Source organism: Falco biarmicus, chromosome 12 (assembly GCF_023638135.1).
Source record: "Falco biarmicus isolate bFalBia1 chromosome 12, bFalBia1.pri, whole genome shotgun sequence".
Classification (NCBI taxonomy): Eukaryota; Metazoa; Chordata; class Aves; order Falconiformes; family Falconidae; genus Falco; species Falco biarmicus.
In genome coordinates, this window is record NC_079299.1 from 2,831,004 (window position 1) to 2,844,049 (window position 13,046).

Here is a 13,046-nt window from a genome sequence, read left to right on the forward strand (position 1 = left end):
TGAAGAAAAAATTTAGTCTGTGTCTATGATAACGGCTTGGGTCATTCTCCCAAGAAAGTTGGTGGCCTAAACCAGTTATTTTCTTTGTAAAAATAAATGCATAATATTGGAGGAACTACAGTGGAAAATGTCATTATCTTGCTGCTTCAACTGCAACTCGAGTAATAAGGCTACTTTGGGGACATTTTCTAACCAGGGGAAGCGTTTTAGACCTGAATAAAACTATTGTGTCTAGAACTAAATGCATACTTCTTGGGCTCCTCACGGCAGATTTCTTATTTACAGATACTAGGGGTTACAAAGCCACCGAGAAGTACTGTTTTCACCTTGGGTTTCCATCCCAGCTGCTCAGTGCAGCTTCAGGGAAGTTCAAAATACATGTGAAAGATGAAGATGAAAACCGGGAGGGTTTATCATATATAGTCTAGTCAGATGAAGTGATAGGTAAACTTGCAGGGCTGCAAGTTGTTGTAATCACTCTCCACTGCAAATAATTGTAGTTACTATGAAATATCATGGTCTCAGCAAATAGCGGAGACACTGGAACAGGTTTCCTAGAGAGTTGGACGATGCCCCAAGCCTGTCAGTGTTTGCAGCATTTGGATAATTCTCTTAATAACATGCTTTAACTTTTGGTCAGCTACGGGGTGGTCAGGCCATTGGACTAGGTGATCGTTGTAGGTCCCTTCCAACTGAACTAGTCTGTTTTAGCTGTTAAAGCCAGCAAAGCTTTTCAGTTCCCTCCTGATCAAGCAAACGTGTCTCCTGTGCATCCAGCTTTCTGGTGCAACGCTTGTATTCTTTCCACATGCCAGTATCTGTATGAGAAGCCGGCCAGTTGACTCAAAACCCCTCTCGGTTCTTTGAGCTGGAAGTTGCCTACATTTGCATGGTCCACAGAGGTTTGATGTTCTTCATCCAAGGGAGAAAGTCATCCCAATATTTCACAGGTAAAAAGTTTTCTTAAGCTCCTCCATCAGCGAGGAGGGAAAACCGGCATGAGAGAAGGAGCTAGAGGGAACTTGGAAGTCTGATAACATGGGAAATCTCTTGTTAGTCCCAGGAATATTACGGTTTCTACATGGAAAAATCTTTATTGCCATATAATGCCATGATTTTTTTTTTTTTTTTTTTTTGGCAACACGCTGTGTTGCCAAAAACTTCATGAGCTTAAGTTTCAAATCTACCCGATGCAATTTAATATGTAGAAGCTTTGAATTTCCTGAAGGGGTAGTGGAAAAGTTGCCACATTAGAATGTAGTGCTTTTGCTCTGCTTAGAACTCTTCTTCAGATGTTCCAACAGTCACAAATGTGTTTAAAATATGATCTGGTAGTTATTCATGTGAAAAGTTATTATAATCTCATAGGAAGCATGAGGAAAAAGCAGATTTCCTCCCAAAAATTCCAGTTTCCCCCTGCCACACACTGTGTTTTCCTATTTTGATCCCCTTTCCTATGTCATATATGAAAAAAAATCCCACCATCAGATCCAAAAAGCTTAAGCTGGAGGGGAGGGCATTAAGCAATTCAGTCTGACTTTCCCTTTTTTTAAAAGGTTAATAATACCACCTATTTATCCATGGACTGAGCTTAGTTATCTTAGACGAATGCATAATTTGTGCATGGATAAATAATAACTTTCAGAATCACAGCTAGCTTTCCTTGGAAGTCATATAGGTGGTTTTGAAAATTTTACTAATCATAGAAGAGTCTAAATACTTGCAGCCCTGATTCAATTTGTTTTCTGGAAATGCATAGAAAATAAAAGTGGACTGAAGGAGGTCACTGCAGTCGGGTAATGGAAAGGATGCCTAGTTTATGGTTATGGACAGAAATCCATGTGGCCTTTTGTATGATATCCCGTAGCATTACAACAGGTAATGCATTTTGTGCACTAATCTGACAGGGTAAAACCAAAAACGAAACCCCAAAACCCCAGCCTCGTAAGCATGAACTGCAGTCTCTCTCTTTTTCTTTGTTGCTGTAGTTGCAAATGCTGTGGAGCATTATGTGAAGTCTCAAGTGTTGTTAGCATGTTTGTACAACTGAAATGTTAGAGATTTGGGATGTAAGCCCAGCTTCTGGAAGTCTTTTATTATTACTATGCTCAAGAAATAAATTAATTTAAGGATTTAAGGTAGTGAATGTAGTGAGGATACTGTGCTACAGGCCAGAGCTTAGTGGATTTTTGCCATGACATTTATGCAATGCCATCTGAAGTGATATAAGACTGGAATACATCATGTTCCTCTCTAAAACATGCTCTTCAGTGCTCTGACTGTGGTCCAGCACACAGTGCTTGGCCTTGCAGAAAGTTACAGCTTGGCATTTTTCAAGACTGACTCGTTACTGCAAGGAATACCTCACCTTTGCTGGATACATCAGGGGACGTACTTTCTTCAAACTGATGTTTAGAAACAAGAACATCACGAAGGCTGTCCCCGGAGGGGGGAGTAAGGTGCCTCCTGTCTTGCTCAGCCCGTATGACTGCAGATCCCAGATGCTGATGGTGTTCAATGACATCAGCAGAGTTAGTTCTTATGTAGAATGTACCCTGAAACTAAGTAAGCTGCTTGTAGATACTTATAATTAATTATTAGAGCAAATTTTGTGTGTGCATGTGTGGTCTGAATGGTGCTAAAGCTTGCAGAGCTATTTTCACTGTAACTTCACCCATTGCTGTATTTGTATCTCAGTGCTGTGACTTAACCTGTTTGTGAATCCATCTCCCTGGGCAAAGCCCAGATACCTGCACTTGCCTTGCCCTTTCCCCTGTTCACACACACGTACACTGACACGTGCGTATGAAACCCACGAAGGCACCGCTGTTCTAGCCCGCCTCAGGGCTTTCTGCCCCACCGCTAAGCATGTCTGACTGGGTCAGAGCTCACGCTCTCCTCTTGGAATGGTACGTTCAGGGAAGGATGGAGGGAGCCCAGCCGGTCGGCACTGCAACTGTGGGAACTTGCATTACAGAGCGGTTTTATGCCAGTATTTGTTCCAGCTTGGCTGGGTCTGCTGTTCACCTCCTTTGCACTCCACCAGAGACATGGAACAGCTAAGGAAGTGGGAAATCTAGGCCATGGCTTGCAAAAGGTACATTAAGTGCTAGAGTTAATTAGTAATAAAAAGCTGTTTTGTCATCATACCCACACAACGTGACCATGAATCAGCCTTGTGATAGTACTGCCCTACTTCTGTAAAATAAGCATGGAAAAATCCAACTTAAACTCCATTAGACAAGGCAGCTCTTCAGTGGACACGATCTTGATGTGCTGGGTAAGGTATTTAATAACAAGCTTAAAAACTAACCCTGGCAGACCTGATCTGTTTCTTTAGTGAAATTATACAGTCAGCAAATGTCAGGCTTTCTGCTGCGCAGGAGTCCTTGCATGACAAAGAAAGACTCAAAGGCAGCTGTGAGGCTTGGGTTTGGCCACCTTCCTGGTGTAAGCAAGTCACTTGCTCTTTTCAGTTTTTTTACAAGATGCTGGGATGCACTCTTGCTGCAGGCTTTCTGCTTTGTCCATCTCTTTGGCTTTGCCCCCATGGCCCCCCCAGTTTGTCCCCATGGTACAAAGCCGGTGGCTTTCAGGGAAGGCTCTGTCCACCCTCGCAGCCCAGGGTTTTGCGGCAGGACTGGCATTAATGTTCCTAAGACAGATGAAACAAGAATCCATCCTTCTTCTTGCAAAATCACACGCTTCAAAGCAAAACACATGAAATAATATCCCCCAAACTGTTACGTCTCTCTTCCATGAAACTCTAATGTTTTAGCTCTGAGATTTACCTTTGTTATCTTCATGTTGTGTTAATTAATTGCACTTGCTGATAGTAAAGTCACATGTCTGGTTCAGTGTAACCAAAGGGAGGGATTCTGTTGGCAGTTTGATATACCGTGGTACTCTATTTCAGTTTAGAAATCTTGCCGTTGGCCTTATCCAAACGTGCTGAAGTCAGTGGAAAGGCTCCTGGATGTTTATCAGTAGTTTGGATGAATTTAGAGGAATCTTCTCTGGAGCCAAGAATTGGTCTTGCCTGTTCTGAAAAGTGTGAAATTGTTGCAGATACTTAATCACATGATGTGCTTTCAGACCTCCGGTTGCAGATGCTAACATGAGTTTTCTTGTACTGTTTGAAGGTCAAATGGCTGGCGATCACACGCGACTGGAATTCCACAACATAGAAACAGGAATAATAACAGAGCGGCGCTACCTGTCTTCAGTGCCTTCTAATTTCATTGGGCACCTACAGAGTCTTACGTTTAATGGCATGGCATACATTGACTTATGTAAAAATGGAGACATCGATTATTGTGAGCTAAATGCAAGATTTGGGTTCAGGAACATCATAGCAGACCCTGTAACCTTTAAAACAAAAGCAAGTTATGTTGCTTTGGCCACGCTGCAAGCATATACATCTATGCACCTTTTTTTCCAGTTCAAAACAACCTCCCTGGATGGATTGATACTTTATAACAGTGGCGATGGAAATGATTTCATTGTGGTTGAATTAGTAAAAGGGTATGTATGGATCAGCGCGACGACAAAAACGGTCTATTCAAAATGTGTATACAGGAGAAATATAAGGGAAAGTTTAGGATACAAGTCTCGACCTGATGGGGCGCATGTGATTGATGAATGTTTCTTCTTGTTAAAACGTCATGTGCTTTATTGTGACTCTTTCTTTCAGATGAAGCTAGATGCCTGAAAAATATGAAAGTAAATAATAGGTGTAACTTCTATAGTGGTTATTACAAAGAAGTACTAGTTTGTAGCCTTCCTCTTGTTATCTCTCTATGTATGTATGCATGTGGTGGTACGTGGAGTGCCCGTTTACTTTCCAGAAACGTGGGACTGCATCTCAGCTCATCTGAACGAGTGGTGTTTTCTCTGAATTAAGGTTGCTTCCCTATCTGGCATTCATTGTTGTCTTCCAGTTTTACTAGGACTACTGAGGAGTACAAGGAAATAGGAAATATTAGACACATTAATTAGTGCCCCTTTGCTATGTAAAGAAAAAGGAAACTTTTCCAATTTTTTCTTTTCCCAGGTATTTACACTATGTATTTGACTTGGGAAATGGTGCAAATCTCATCAAGGGAAGTTCTAATAAACCTCTGAATGACAACCAGTGGCATAACGTGATGATATCAAGGGATACCAACAATCTCCACACTGTAAAGATTGACACTAAAATCACAACGCAGAGCACAGCAGGAGCCAGAAATTTAGATCTCAAAAGTAAGTATATTAATTCCTGTAGAGGGTCATTACGGAATGATAACCTGAAAAAAATTGTGTATGTAAAGTCCAATATAATTTTGTAATCCCATATGAAATTATTTAATTGATTATAAATATCAAATATTTGATAAAGTATTACAGCAAATATCCCATATCAAATATTTGATTTGATAATCATAATATGTTTACAAGAAATCATATCTTCTTTATGTTAGCCTGACAGTGCTGGTGTGGTAGTAGTTCTGCACAGTTAAGTACTACCACTATAAATGTGTCAAAATGCCACAGGCGTTTAAAAAAAAAAAAAAAGTAGGAAATTGTAAGACCACACAGTGGCCCATATATACCAAAATATAATTGAGAGAGTAAAGGAGCTCTAAAACGTCTACAAAAAAAGCTTTATTTTTATATGAGCATAAGTTATATGAGTGGCACGCAGAAACCACAGCCCAAGCCCTTTGCAGAACAGATGATCTGTGTTAGAGAATTGGGGAACATTTTGACCTATCCTCCACTGCTCAGTTTTCCACATAAAACCCACATTTTGTTGGGAAAATAAATGTGAAGCGATATTTTGATATCATAAAATATCTCTTAAGTAAAGCAACCGTATGTGGCAGTCCCTCAATGTATCAGTTATAAATACAATTTGTGAGAAGTATGGGACCATAAACACGCTCACCTAAATATGTAATGTGTTGTAATTTCAATTGCAGGGTGCGATAAGCTGTGTTTTATAGGTCTAAAGCTACATTTTATAGGTCAGGCTAGGTTCTTAAGATCCTTTTTTATAAACCAAACTGTACATGTATATTTTAAAGTAAGTAACAGTCATCAGTTTTAAGGATGGGCTTCTGAAAAGCTAATTTGCATGAGAAGAAAGTATATTTTTAAAGGATGCATAAATATGCTTTTTAAATATTGCCTTCCTAACCAGCCATAAGAAAATATTTTCTAGTCAAGTGAAAAAGTATTGTGCATTTTAATATTCTCTATAAAAATTCTTGTTAGGAAAGCTAAAATTTCGTAACAGTTAAAGAAAATTTAATATTTCAAAAGCTGGGGTGTTCAAAGTAGATATTAATATTCCATCAAGAGCTTATTCCTTGCTGGATTTTCTTTTAACTACCTCTGAGTCGCAGATAATGAGCTGACCTTAGTAATTATTCTGAATTTTGTGGTATTTTACATGTTTGCTTCACTTGAAAGTGCTATTAAGATGGTAAGAAAGACTGTGAAAACCACATCTTGATATGTCATAACCATCAAGAGATTCTTTATCAGAAATACTTGCTTTATAAATTGAAGCCTTTCAGATGGCTCACACTACATTCTCAAAATTGCATTTGAAATTTGTGTCATTATTTTACATTCTTGTAAATCTGTTCAATATTTATTGAGACAATTTAATATTTCTATGTTATTTGTGATGCTGTAGAGAAAACATAATTCTCATTTTTTGCAATAAGTACTACTTATGTGTGTGTATATACATATTTATGTATTTAAACTTGGGTTTTTTTCCCCAGTATATTAATTAGATATGAGTAAATATCTCATTATATTATCAAAAATAATCTAGATTTGGGGAAAAATAATCCTGTTAAGAACTGATAACTAAGTTAACATAGTAATTTCATTTTACATCTCTTTCAAACAAAGCAGTGCTTTCCTACATTGCTTTAATTAAGGGAAAAAAAAGCTTGCACAACGTGCTTAATAACGGCACTAGAGGGCGCTGTTATTTCACCGAACACACTGCTTGGTGCACTCGCAGGGAAAGCTCATCAGCAAGGATAGCCTATAAAATCCAGCATTCCTTTGTTTTCTTCGCTTTGAAAATTCTACTTTTGCTTTACCCTTTTGAAGTAAAACTGTATCCATATCTGGCGCATTTTCTAACCTTGAATTCCATGGGGGAAAAAACCTGAAGAGCATGAAAAAACATATTGAGATGTGGAAAAAAAAAACATTCTGAGGAATGTGAAAGGTATTAATGCCTACTTTCTACAATTCACCACCCAGGAAATGTGGCTAGTGAAAGAATAACCACCTGACTTATTCAGTACAGTAATATACAGTAAGCATCTTTCTCAAAGGGGTCTAGCATACACAAGTCTTTAACGTCTGTTCTCGTAGTAGTATGTTTCCTTTTATTATTTTAATATATTGTACCATGTTTTGCTTGTTCAGCTTCCCTTAAACATGGCACAGCATATATCTGGAGAATTTTGGTTGTGTTTTGGGGGGAGTTCAAGCTTATACATTTTAGCCAGTAAGGCTAAAAACAAGAAAAAAATGCCTTTGATTATTGTTTTTTCTTCCTTTGTGTTCAGTTGAAATGCCTTGCTGTAGTTTGTTCTTTTCTGTTTTATGTCAGTGTTTCTTACGATGACACATCGCTGTTACTCTATAACCACTCCATACACTTCACCGATACAAACAGCTGTGGTTAATCCATGGTCCTGTGTTATTTTAGCCCTCGCAACAAAGCAACTTCAAACTGATACTTCCTGCATGTGCTGTCAATAATTCTGTTTCACCAGAGTTAGCGTTATGTGAAATAGAAATGTGTGCAGATAATGTAGGATCTGCAGCCTTTCTAAGGAATTGTAGAGTTACCAGATTTCAGATGCTGAAATCCAAGCTAATTCTGGAAAGATAAATCACATGTATGTAGGTTTTTTTGCAAATACACAGTGAGTTGGGTACGAAGATGGGACACAGAATGCATTGTAAAGCCTGCAGAGCATGCCAGTTGTCTGGGAAAGCAGACGGTTGCCATAAAATTATGGGAGAGAATTTCCACTATACATTTCATTTTGGATGTAGGAGTTGGGCTATATAACGTAGGAAGTTTGTCATTACAGACGTGGGTCCCCTGGATAACCTCTGGTACAATTTCAGCGGATTAGAGTGGGTACCTGTGGAAACACATTAAATTCTCCAGCTTAATTATTGATGTAATTGGATGAGTAAATTATAAATTGGAGACAAATAAATGACTGAACATAGTCCTGTGTTTGGATACCAAGCACTGTGTTACTTTTCCTTGCAGAGAAAATTAGCAAAGCGTACTCAGGTGCATTTCTAGCAGGTAACCCATGAAGATAAATGTCTCTTGACAGCAAAAGTGGCGCAGCTCGAGCCTGCCAATGTTCCCGTTACACAGCAAATTTCCTTTCATGTATTTCATGAGCAGATTCCCTGTCCTGCTTTCAGTTCAAGGCCTTCCCAGACAGAGACAGTTGGGTGGAAGGGAATTCTTGCTTGCTGTACTTCACGCTGTGCTTTTATGGTCTGAAGGGTCTGAGTAGCCTTGAAGGGGCACCAAACTGCAAGTGAAAGTGAGATGTGACTTGTGCTCTTGCTCCTCACTGGTGCCGAAGAAAAGATGGTTCCTTCGTTTGGACTGTAGGTATTAGAAAATCCGTAATGTCTCTTTGCTCTTCACATTTTCATCCTGTCATGTGGGAAACTGGTGTACTATCAGAAACTGTGTTTTTATATATAAATATGAAGACACATGATCTGCTTATGAGGAGGAACATCCTCAAGCATGATTTTGTATCCACTTCCCCACTAGGGTTTAATTTTCCTTTTGCTTCTCTCCTCCACGTATAGGCACGATTTTAATTCCCAAAGTTTTCACCACTTTCTTTAAAGAGCAAATATACAAAACCTACAAAAATCTACTCAGACTGCTCTTGGAATAGATCAGAATATTAAGATATCTTAGCATTTTAATTGTTTAGAAATCAAAATCTCACACTCATACAAAATGGAAAGCCAAGGGCTGCTGCTGCTGGTTTAATCCTAACAAGTAGTTCGAAACTTTTCTAGGAGTTGGTAGTTTCAGTGCTTCACTATCGCATCCTATTCCAAACTTTCTAGCTATGCTGTATCCTCCAGGTTGAAATGCAGTTTTCCTAATTTTGGTACTGGGCTAACTATATTTTCTAACTGAAAGGAAATCACCATCACAAAAATATCCTACCCAACTCAACATTTATGGTTTAATTTTTGCTGCCTGTGCTTCATTCCATATGCTTTTAAGATCTGCTTTTTTGATTTGACATTCATACTTTCAGCTTGTCTCAATGTTATCCTCTTCCACGTGGCCTTCCCAAACGTCAGGTTTAGAGTCTGTTGTAAGTTATCTGTTATTCCTGTGCTGTTCTATCACTGCATCCGCAAAAACCACTATTCATATTAGAGCATATGTCACAATCGACTTCCTTGGATTTAAAAAAGCTGTCTAGATCTCTTATTGTCTGTTTTACTTTTATTTCTGTTGCTGTTCCCTGGCCCCTGGTTTCCTTTATTCCTTTGTGGGATATGGCTGCCGTTGCTATACACATTTACTTTTACATTTGCCTTCTCCAATAATGTGAAATCAGCCCAGTCTGAAGCATCTGAAAGAAAAGTAATCATATTATTATCTGGTATTAGCTCAGTGGTTTTACAAATGCACTGAAATATACTTCTTCCATGTACATAAAGAGTCACTTCACAATTAATTAATCCTTGTAAACTTTTAATGCAATTAACTACGTTATCATTAGGTCTACTAGCCTGGCATATGCATTGATGGTAGTCACTTAATCAATTGATATTTCATTTGCCTGTCGAAGTAGGCTATTTATGCTATGCAAAACTGAGCTAAATTAGTCTTGACCATAAAGAAGATTTCTTGTTCCAGCAATGGAAATTGAAATCGTTTCAGGTTCACATAATATTTGTCCCTGTTGTTTTATATTGAGCCCATTATTATTATTGTTGCTGCATTATATGTTCTTTTTCTATATTACAAAGGCTCTGTCAATGGCAGCAATCCTTCATATTTCTCCTGCTAAGCAACAAAGCTTTAAGAAGCACCAAAAAGTATTTTTATATAAAAATGCAAATTTTTACAAATCATCGTGTATTAATGCTTAAATTTCTCAAATAAACATGCATGAGCTAATTGTGATGACCTTGCCAGTGGGCTGTGAACTCTTCATGCAGAAATAATGTTCTGTTCTAAATGCTGGGTTCCAAATATGGTCAACAGCAAATAGGTCTTCCTAATGAGACCTGTCGGAGGAGGCAATGGCAAATGCAGCTGTTGTCTTCCTGATAATGTTGGGAAAACTGCGGGGCTTTAAACTGAGAGCTCTTCTTTGAGACTTGCCGTGTAGCAAAGACGCGGGGCAGATCCACAATAAGCAATCAGACAACCTGGTCTAACGCAAATTCCTTTATTCTCCTTTCCACCCTTGCCACATACTGCTTCTAAACAGCTCTGCTGTCTACCAGGCTGTGAAAATAATTTTGGCAATGCTAAGCCTCCAGAAATTGTATTCAAATTTCCAAAAATGTGAGATGGGGAAAAAAAAATTAAAATGTACCCCAGTACTTCTGGATTCAATAAAAATCAAAGAATACACTCCAGTGCTTGTGCTGGGCTCTGTGAAATTAACAGTAATCTTTTGGATTGTTAAAGATTAACAATAATCTTTCAGATTGCTCCATGGTGAGAGAAAGTTTTTCCTTTCTGCTGCTTCTCACCTGCTCTGTTCAGCCTCTTACACGCACACAAATGTATAGATTTGCCTGCACCCCTACAGCTGTTTGGCATGCAGGGTATTACCATTGCTGATGGTGGAATTTCTTTCAAACCCTTCTGGAATACTAAGTAAAAGTTATCCTAAGGATTATACAGGAAACATGTTAGCTTTTCAAAATTCCTAAAAAATCTGGATGTTTAGTGTAAATACAGCCCACTGAATCCCAGCACACTCCGCCCCCCCCCCAGCCAAGAAGCACATCCTAAACTTGTTTTCCAAATGTGCTGAGGTGGGTCTGAGAGCTCCCCCCTCTCGGATCTTGGTGTCCTGACTGAGCAGTGCTTTTTTGCAAAAAGAGCTGCTTCACTTAATATCCTCAGAGTCTGGAAGTGATTGTCTTGATCCAGAGGTTGGCAATATTAAATACAGTTTCCCTCTGCAAACCCGCATTCAAAAGGAGAACGCTGAACCTCTCAGCTTTTTGGTACTTTTATGTGGAGAATCTTGCCTGAAGTATGAGCTAAAGGAAAAGTTTTGTCGATGATGGTCTCTGAGGTCTGGGGTGCCTGCTGGAAAGGGGAATTCCTCCCTGTTTTGAAAACAAGCTCTGCTAAGAGCATGGATTGGCTGTCAAAGCAGAGAGTAAATGATTTCTGAATATCAGGAGGCAGGGAAATTTGAGTACAGTATGCCATGAAAATGCCTGCTTCATTAGATTTTGTCTATATTCAGCTGTATGCAATGTACAAAAGTGGTCAGAACAGGGAAGAAATGAAGGACATTTGATGTGCTTGAGTGCCTCACCTCTCCACCACAACCATCCCCCTCACAGAGAGTAATTGGCGTAACACCAGTTCTGTGGGAGATGGATTGCCACGTGCATTTATATGGCAATTAGATTTTATTATTTACCATTTACCATGCTTCACCAAGTTTCCTCACAGTCCATTGGACAAGCAGACTGCTTTGGTTTTAAATCTGTTTAATCTTTTTTAATACCAGTGCTTTTAATCTAGTCTTCACAGGGGAAAAAAGAAGCAAAGAGAAATAAAGTGTCTGGGAATCTGACAACTGTTATTGTCAAGAAAATGTTAAATGTTTTGGTGTAACTCCATCTTGCTGGAGAACACATGTTGTTTGAGAAGGGGATTGCTGGAGAAATGGTGGCTTTTAACCTGGAGAAATACAGGGGAATGTTCAGATTTGAGTGCTTACCTTTGGAGTATCTACTTTTGTCTACTGGAACCAGCTGCTAAGCACGTTGTCCTGTTGTTGCTGTTCCCCCCCACACACATCCCTTCCATCTTGCTTGTGAAACGTAGGTGTATTTGCGTTTATAATCATTGAGTAGTTCCAAAAAGAGCCCAAAAGTGTAATAGGACTGAAAACGGAGTACCAAGAGGTGAAGGTGTGGAGAGCACATCCAGCAGAGCTGAGATGTAAATCAGTGAGCTGCACAGCAATAGCATGAGAAGTTTCTAGGCAGAAGCACGTTTTTACCAAGTGCAGAAAGTCTTCAATGCGGTTACGAGTAGTGTGATGGAATCAGAAAGATTTCTTGGAGAAAGGTAGAGCAGCAGGTGTATCTCCAGTTTGGGCTTCTGTAGAAGTTAGTGGCGAGAGATATCTGTAAGATGCTCTTCCTGGTGCACCCATCACTGTAAGTTCTCTCTGGTACCTCATAATCCTCACTGCCTCTTTCTCTGTCAGTGCGGATTAGGGCGCAGTGCTACCATGAAACTGTAAAAAGAATGATATCAGCCAAGGGAAGAAACCTCTTCAAAGTTAAATTGTCTTGACAGATAACTACAATATGACCTATATGCCAATAAGGATGACTAAAGAAAATCCACAGTGCCAGCGGTTCATTGCTGGTGGTTTCTTTTTTTGAATACTTTTAATGGGGTATTCAGGGAAGATACTGAAAGCAGCGTAGAATTGGGCTGAAATGACTGGTTTCTATATTCCTTCCCAAAAGAGCGACTTGCTAACCCATAAATTCCTATTTTTGCCTATAATAGCTTTGCCTTGCTTGGTTATTAGCACAGGGAATGTGGAAGACTGAAGGCATCACCTGTCACATCATACAACTACCTTCTGCTCAAAGTATTTGAAAGGAAAATTAACTCAGCAGAGCCTGGATAAGCAAACTAGTTGCCCTTTGCCTTCTTAGGCAAGAGAGAGTCTAAAAGGGATGGAATTCATCACTCCAAAAAGGAAAATATTTGAAAAGCCTACTTTGCTCAAAAA

General features: G+C 39.2%; 1 protein-coding gene across 20 annotated transcripts in view; it reads left to right on the forward strand.

Annotated features, from left to right (window-relative positions):
* NRXN1 (neurexin 1) overlaps positions 1-13,046 on the forward strand; it is a 730,473-nt gene that overhangs the window by 346,261 nt on the left and 371,166 nt on the right. For all 20 annotated transcript variants that reach the window (XM_056356934.1, XM_056356933.1, XM_056356941.1 and 17 more), the window contains 2 exons: positions 4,143-4,524; positions 5,054-5,244. In XM_056356934.1, the coding sequence (XP_056212909.1) occupies positions 4,143-4,524; positions 5,054-5,244 (573 nt within the window). The remainder of the gene's footprint in view (positions 1-4,142; positions 4,525-5,053; positions 5,245-13,046) is intronic.